The sequence below is a fragment of the Ailuropoda melanoleuca genome, chromosome 11, assembly GCF_002007445.2.
Source record: "Ailuropoda melanoleuca isolate Jingjing chromosome 11, ASM200744v2, whole genome shotgun sequence".
Lineage (NCBI taxonomy): Eukaryota > Metazoa > Chordata > Mammalia > Carnivora > Ursidae > Ailuropoda > Ailuropoda melanoleuca.
The window spans coordinates 74817645-74826301 of record NC_048228.1 but is presented as its reverse complement, the minus strand read 5'-3'; the positions used below and the strand labels follow the sequence as shown (position 1 = coordinate 74826301).

The following is an 8657-nucleotide window of genomic DNA, read 5'->3' as shown; positions in this document are numbered from 1 at the left end:
TTTTGTTTGTTTGTTTGTTTTGTCTGTGCCTGTTACCCTTTCTGGGTTACCAGGTACTTCTTCAGCTCCAAGACTAGGGTATATGAGGTAAAAAGAAAACCCAGGAAATTCATCACCATGTTGTTCTTTGGTTCCCAATATTCCTACCTAGCTTTCCTTCTTCTCTAAGATTTTCAGAGCCTTTTAAGTGTGTTTATATAAAATGTTTGGGGTTTTTAGTTTTATTTAGTGGGAGAAATAGGGAAAATTATGTCTAGTCCACTTTTCCAAAATTGAGTATCTCGCAATTAACTTTTATTTCCTGTTCTCATTTTAGTACTCAATATGTTTCCATTAAAAATAACAACAAGACATCAGGTCACAAGTTGAGTGTCTACTGTGTAGCAAACAAAGGTATACCACGTGAACCCACAAATACCCAAAAAGTATATATGTGAGCTCCAAAATACCTTTACTCTCTCTAAATACTCAACTTCAGTGTCAGCTTCCAGCACTATTGGCTTTGGGTGATTCTCCAGATTTTATTTCCTGAACCTTTGGAAAAGGAGATTTATATACCAGTTTTAGCCCAACGCATCTTTAAATCTGGAGTCTCCTTTTGTTTAGGGAAGAGCCCCCATTCTAGCTGCCTTCCTTGATACCCTTGTCACCCCAAATGGGGCTAGCCAGATTCTAGCCTCTGGTGAAAGCGTGATGATTTGGGAGAATCAGACCATAATTTTCTCCCCAAGGGCAATAGCTGATAATTCATATTTCTTGAATGTGTTGTTAATCTTTGAGCCAAATACTTGGTGTATGGTAAATGTTCAATAGACTATTATTGAAATGGGTTCTGATTTACTAAGGTCAGATGTTCCTTCTTTTGTGACATAGAGATATATAGATCTGAAATAGGCCACATTTACTAAATTCTCGCCATTGCAATTCTATTTGAAGTTCTATGTTGGGAAAAAACAGACCAGGGTGTGAAGTGTTTTTCAGATCTCTTCCCTGCCCTTCACTGCTGAGCTTTGTATCATCAGGGGATCACTTCTATACATTATATTTCCCAGGCTCCTTTACCAACTGGTTTCCACTCATATTGGAACAACGAAGAACATTGGTGGGAGATTGGGAAGCTAAGATAATACATCCCCCTTCCCCTTTCTTTTTGTTTTGGGAGGCATCTGTGGAAGTGATTGGCACTCTTTAGTGGCTGTGTTCTTACTGGACAGCTTGTTCCCCTGTATTCCAAGTCCTCCATCTGTTAGCCTTGGTTCCTGGATTCTAGTAAGGCCAACACTTCCCCTTTTCCTCTACCTCCAGGAGTGGCAGTGATGCTTTTCTTCAATTACCTCATTTAAGTCTTCTCTATATTAATATTATCCCCCATTATCCCCAAGATCACACAGGTCATAAATGGTAGAGGTGGAATTTGAACTATGACAACCCAACCACCAACTTTATTCATTTAACCAGCACGTTACAGAGACATCAGGCTATGGCAAGACTCCCAACCTTCCCAAAGAGAAATGCAGAATTTGAGAGTAGCTCTTTCCCTAAAGCCTGATAGGTAATTCAAGGTCAATGACACATCTGGGTTTTCTTTAATAGTCCACTGTAGATGGTATTTTATATAATAGTAGATGAAGAAATCTAAGAATACCTAAAAAATGTATGTAGATTAAAACATTGAGTTAATAATGCTTATCTCCCTATATTATTAAAGAAATGATATCACAAGTGCTGCTCAACTTCTGTTTTAACAAACCACAGATTGAGCTCTACAGTTCTTGGGAATATTTTTACCTTCTCTTCTTTAGTGAAATTTCATGATACTATGTATTTCTTTCTATAGAGATGGTGAGGCAAAAACTGTGGAGCCTATGGTAAGAAAGCTCGTTTCCACATATGCAACCAGGAAGAAACCTCCTGTCATTCAGGCTAACCTTTCAGCTTGCTATTGACATTTTTGTCTCTTAATTTGTAGGAGGTAACTTCCCAATTGTTTTTGGAGAAGCTTTCAATCTGGTTGTCAGCTGAAATAAAAGTTTAGCATATTCTCAGATGAAGTCCTTTTCTCTTGTGGGTTAAGGGTTTATTAATCAATCCCAGGGCTATCTGGATTGGAATCTATATCCATTTTTAATTATGTTAAAATGCTAACTTGTCAACATTACAGTTGAACATATCATTCTCCAGTTTGGGATTTTAAAGGAACATAGGAGACAGTGTGACAACTGAGTATTTTCAAAGACGAGTCCATAGAAATCAAGGCATTCTAATATATTTTCCTTTTTTTAATAAATACATAAAGCTCTTTACCATTTCCCTCAATTATTTTGATTAACATGATAATAGGATCTTTCAGAGCATCATTATACCAATTTTCACAGCCTGATGTAAGGACTCATTTCACAGAAATAATCATGACTAGCATTAATAGATGAATGTCAGTGCCATAACACAACAGCATAAGGCATATTTACACCATCTTAACGTACAGAACACCGTACACATACACAAAAATATCACAGATCCAGAACAAATAAAATCAATCTCCTTGACAGTTTACATTTGTAGGCTTCGCCTGAAACATTTTTTTTTGCTTTATTTTTTTGTAATTTTTTTTCTTTCCAAGCAACAAACAGATCTTCCCTACATCTTGTGATTTATTTGTTACATTGTGTTCATGCAAAAATAATAACTTGTTTTATTGCATTAACATTTAAACAGTTTTGGATTTGGGTCCCAAAACCATCATCTAACATTTTACTTGATGTTGCTTCATCCATATTGTCATTTTTGTTGGAGTGATACGATGATTTGTTTTTGGTAAGTTACAAAATGACAAACATATCCAGTTGACCACAGTTCAAAAATCAATATTCGAAGCTTCTTGATCATGCACATTTTACTTTCATTCTTGCAAAATGAGTTGAATCAGATATGCCATTTTGAATAAACATTATTTTTTTTCAAAATCATATTTCTAAAAACAACAACAACAAAAAAGAATGAAAGAAAATACTGTCCCACATCCACTGTTCACAAAAAGGAAGAGCAGCAAGAATCACACTGACCATGGTTAGGATATAGTCAGGTGGACACTGTGGTAAACATCGAATGTCACTGAAATACCGCAGGAATGTGACGATTACTATAAGCCATACTTCTGCAACAGTTCAGATTGCCACTGGCGTTTGCGCTCTGGAAAATAATCTGGAATGTGGATTTTTTTAAAATCCTGAATACACTTTTTCATTTCTTCTTCCACACTTAGCTTCTCACAGACTTTCTTTTTGGATAGATTTGTTTCCCGGGACTTGCTGATGAGCGTCTGAAAGAGTTCACTGTTTCTGCGTTTGTCTGGTGGGGGCATCCATTGCACAGGCGCTTTTTTGGAAGGGCGATCCAATGTTAAGGTGTTGGGTTGGTGAGCTGTGGCCTGCTGGGCACTGGGTGGGTTGTCCTGGGGCGTGCTCGCCTCTGAGTGGCTGTCACAGCTGGAAGTGGAGAGCTCATTACAGGAAGTCCCACTTTCACTTCCTTTATCTGTGACTTTGTCGTGTTTCCTATCTTCATGTTCTTGCTTAGGTGACACTATTTTCTGAGGTGGTCCTAAAAAAAAAAAAGAAAGAAAAGAAAAAAAAATGAGTGGAACAATTAAATAAGTGGGAAGGTCAAATTAAACAAGCTTTATATTTTTAAAATTTTAAACCAAGAACACTTATCTTCAAAAAATTGCTGTTTGTTGCATTAGTTTATATCTGAAGGATTAAATATGACTTCCAGCTCTATTGATGCACATGGAAATATGCAGCATGCTGATTATTTATTTGCACAATCAAGTTTAGGATGTTTTATTAATGAACATTTCTGCCATAATAAATCATCAATAACTTTATGCTGAGAAGAAGATTTTCATTATTTTAGTTACTGATTCCTGAAATCTAAAAAAGTACTATATGTAAATATTTTGTTAGTCCCATAACGGTTTCATGAGACTCTTAGTTCATTTTTGTTCTCGTTATGGGCTAGGAGTCCTTTGTGTATATATTTGCCATTATGAAAGCAGAAAGTACCATTGCTCTATTTTACAAGTAGTAGTAGGCTCAGAGGTGCGATAGCCTCATTTATGTTTCCAAGTGGGAGACTGCTTTAAATCTTATCCTCAGTCTCTTAATCTTGTTTCCTGTCTATTTCCTTGAAGAGAATTATGAAACTGAGGTAAGATATATAGATGCCTAATATTATGGTGAAAAAATGTAGTTGAAATATAGTATTTCCTTAAAATACAAGGTTTACCATTTGAGGTAAATTACCTAGGAGGACAATTTTCAGAAAGTGATAGTTTGCCAAGATAATTATTTCAAATACACAAACAGTTTACTTCCAAGAGGGAGCATATTTTATTCTTCTTGACTCTGCTGTGGGATTAGGACCTCCATTTCACATTTATTGAATGCTACCAGATACCCAGAACTATAATAAAACCTTGATTAACTGAAGCCTAACCATTGAGAAATATGTTACTCAAATCTTATTTTTTTTCCTATAGTCAACTTTGATAAACAGGTTATATACATCAGAATGGGGAGTGGGGAAAGGGATCAATGTTTTTAAGCAATTGCCCAGAAGATTCTACCCTGTAGCCAGAGTTGAGAACAATTGGTCTAATCCATAGGGTCTCAACTTTGCCACATACGGAATTACCTGGAACGCTTAGCTTACTGATGCCTTGGTCTTAACCCTAGACATCCCACTTTNTATCAGAATGGGGAGTGGGGAAAGGGATCAATGTTTTTAAGCAATTGCCCAGAAGATTCTACCGTGTAGCCAGAGTTGAGAACAATTGGTCTAATCCATAGGGTCTCAACTTTGGCCACATACGGAATTACCTGGAACGCTTAGCTTACTGATGCCTTGGTCTTAACCCTAGACATCCCACTTTAATGAGATGTCCTCAGGCCATTAGGCCATTTAATAGAACTAGGTGATTTCAATCTGTAGCCAAGATTATGAAACTTTCCTCAGTCTAATATATAGGAAATGAATTAATGACCAATATGAATACTTTATACTACTCAGAAAATCAGGGCAACAAATTAACTTTTATGAAAAAAAATACTTTCCATAAAAGCAACCCCTATTTGCAACATGCTATTGGAGCGATATTACCAATTTTCCTATTTAAAATCAGGAGAAACAAAAGAGGATACCAAACATTTGAGTGTGTGAAATTGGAGTTGGGTGGGATTAAAGATTAAAAAATGCTTTAGAACTTTCTGGAATGATGGAAATATTCTATATCTTGACTTCAGTGCTAGTTATAGGGCTGCATACATTTGTGAAAACTGANCATTTGAGTGTGTGAAATTGGAGTTGGGTGGGATTAAAGATTAAAAAATGCTTTAGAACTTTTTGGAATGATGGAAATATTCTATATCTTGACTTCAGTGCTAGTTATAGGGCTGCATACATTTGTGAAAACTGATAGAATTGTAAAACTAAAATGGGTGCCTTTTGTTATGTAATGTGTATCTGAATCTACATAACCAAAAGCAAACAAATAAAAAACCCCTCAAAACTTTAAAGAATATGTACCTGTTTGAGGGAAGGTCTTAACTAATGTTTCACACTTCCCTTGTTTACAATACAGTAAAACTCTAAGAAATGCTGAAAGCACACCAATACATTTCAAAAACATTGCAACCCTGGATTAAAGAGCACAAAACCAAACAGCTGGGTTTTTTTTTTTTTAAGACTCTGCCATTTTCACTTATGGTAATAGAAAATGGTTGTGGATCTGAGGGATGAGGGCAGAGAAGATGCACTTCTTTTTTTTTTTTTAATTTTTTTTTAAAGATTTTATTTATTTGACAGAGATAGAGACAGCCAGCGAGACAGGGAACACAAGCAGGGGGAGTGGGAGAGGAAAGAAGCAGGCTCACAGCGGAGGAGCCTGATGTGGGGCTCGATCCCATAACACCGGGATCACGCCCTGAGCCGAAGGCAGATGCTCAACAGCTGTGCCACCCAGGCGCCCCAGAAAATGCACTTCTAACACTCCTTGCTCACTAACCCAGATCCATTCTGAACATTCCTCTCTCCTTAGTGGCGGAGGGGCACAACTATGTCCTCAGTCTCTCTTGCCTTCTGGCTTTCAGTTGGATTCAGCCAATGAAAAAGGCTAGCAAGACTATGCCCTCACCCCATCCCACCCCCAGGATTTCAGGGATCTCACTGCATTCCTGGACAAAGAGGCATAGCCCTGTCTGGCAGCTCTGTCCTCTCTCCTCCTCCCTCCCTCCTTCTGCCCCCTCTATTTCCATATTCTATTAAGCAGAGGCTCACATCTTCAGGCCTACAGGTGCTAACCATGTCCACTGTAATTGGCATAAGGGTACTGCCACTCTGTTGTAAACTGTCAATATTTAACTTTTCTCAAATTACCCAATTGGATATGCCTTCTCTTTCTTCTGGGACTCTGACTAATAGACCCACACTGGCATCAACCACCTTTCCCAGTGTTACTTGCAGAATCAGTGTTTCAGTGGCATCAGATTTTAGTGGTAATAATACTGAAAAGGAAATGGGTTCAAAGTCCTATTGATCTGGAATCAAATTCTAGCTCTCTGGCAAATAGTCTAGTGGCCTTGGGCAAGATACATAGCTCCTCTAAGCCTCAATTTTCTCATCTGTAAAATGGGATAAAAGTACTTTCTTCATAGGTTGAGATCAAATAATAAATACCACACAAAAGAGTCTAATACATAAATACCATACAAAAGGGTCTAATACAATATTTCTCAACAATCAGAGTGTATCATTGTGATTTTTTTTTCTAATGTGCAGATGTTCAGGGCCATCTCTGGAGATTTTAAGTTTGCTGAAGGGTTTTAATGTATGTGTTTATGTGGAGCTCGGGGTGGTGGGGGAGGGGCAGCATCTATTTGTCTAATTACCTTTACGTGTAAGCGTGACCTCAAGCTAGCACGAGGCCCACCAGACTACTCCAAAATAGGATATAAATAGATGCTTTTCACTTTTTCTGTCTCTTGTATTACTTTAACCAGAAATCCCTACAGAAGAGTCTATGATTTTCATTCCAAATAATGACTAAAAGATTAACATCAAATAAATACCTGGGAAAACCAACTTATATCAAAGGATTAATTGAGTGATGAGAAATCATTTTTCTGTTAATAGGCAGAGGAATAGACCATTTGATAGAGATACCAAGGCAGAAAAGTAACATCAGAGTGGAAAACAGTATAGAAAAAGGGTATTAAGTACCACCAGAGCAAACGTTTCATTCTGTTTTTATTCACTGGGAGAAAGAGGCTTAATGATATACGCTAGGTAGGGTACAGAGTTATTTAAAGTTCACGTGTTAGCTAAATAAATTATATACAATTATTATGCCTAATGACATTACAATTTATTCATGGAAATAAGCCTCCTCCCTGTCCTCCCAATATATACACAGATGAATGCAGACACTCCACAATACAATAGAATGCAACGTATGTGTGTTGGAAATGAATTGCTCTCGTAGCGTAAGACAGAACATCCAGGAAGACTTCTGTGACGAAGGCATTAGTCAGTTTAGCCAATGTAGTTACACTGAGTATCACTATGAGCCAGGCAGTGTGTTAGGATCCAGAGAAACCTCATAGGAGGTGCTCTGGTAAAGCTCACAGGCTATTTTATGATATTTTATACTAAGTGTTAAAACGCATGGACACTTTAGAGTATTTCCCACTATAGACTTTAAATTCTGAAAAAAAGAAAGTGGAAACCTGAATTTATTATGATCTTAAGAACTTCTTCTTCTTTTTTTAAAGAACTTAGAATAGGTACAGATATTAACCAGAAACAGCAAATATACACTTTTATTTTTCATTCCTTCTATTTCATAAACTATCTTTAAGCAAGGTGGGCTCCCATCAGCAGACCAAACAGGCTCAGATATTTCTGTTATGACTTAAAGGAAAAGGTTTAATTTTATTTTGTCCACACTTTTGAATGTACAGAATATTATGACAGTTCTCTGTTTAAATCACTGGGAGGAACAAATGGTCTCCTTTTGATTAATGTCAGAATTTTTGATAATGCGTAACATATTATGTATTATTATTGGTACTTGATTAAGTATAATTTAATTACTGATAGCTTAGTGGATTCAAATTGGGGCTAAGATAAAATAATAAAATGATTTATGGTTTTTTTTATGACATGAAATTTAAGAAAAATAAATAAAATTCAGAGGAAATAATGATTTACTCTAGTTGCTTAGTTTTCTTGAGAATGCTTGCTAATTGTAAGCTTCCAGGGATAATTTAAAACTCTAATTTTACATTATTCCATTCAATGAACCAAAGCCACATAAAATGCCCTAAGCACAAGATGACAAATTATTTAAATAGCACCAAGTCCAAGTCCTGCATATACACGAATAGCACGTGTGTCAGAAACTTCTCTGTGTCTCTTCAACTAGTGATAGAATAAAATATACACCTGAATGATCTTCCTAAAAGCATTCTGCCCTCTGAATTAGAGCATCAATCAGATTGAGTTTAAGAAAAGAAAACAAAATGTGATTTGGTGGTCTTACCAGCTGGGCTTTCTTCCATCACACAAATAAACTTGCCAGTACTTATTAGAACAAGCAA

General features: G+C 36.6%; 1 protein-coding gene across 2 annotated transcripts in view; it reads right to left on the bottom strand.

Annotated features, from left to right (window-relative positions):
* Positions 1-1650: 1650 nt before the first annotated feature.
* KCTD8 (potassium channel tetramerization domain containing 8) overlaps positions 1651-8657 on the bottom strand; it is a 229227-nt gene continuing 222220 nt past the window's right edge. For both annotated transcript variants that reach the window (XM_034671869.1, XM_034671870.1), the window contains one exon: positions 1651-3600. In XM_034671869.1, coding sequence (XP_034527760.1) covers positions 3140-3600 — 461 coding nt within the window. In that variant the 3' untranslated portion in view covers positions 1651-3139. The remainder of the gene's footprint in view (positions 3601-8657) is intronic.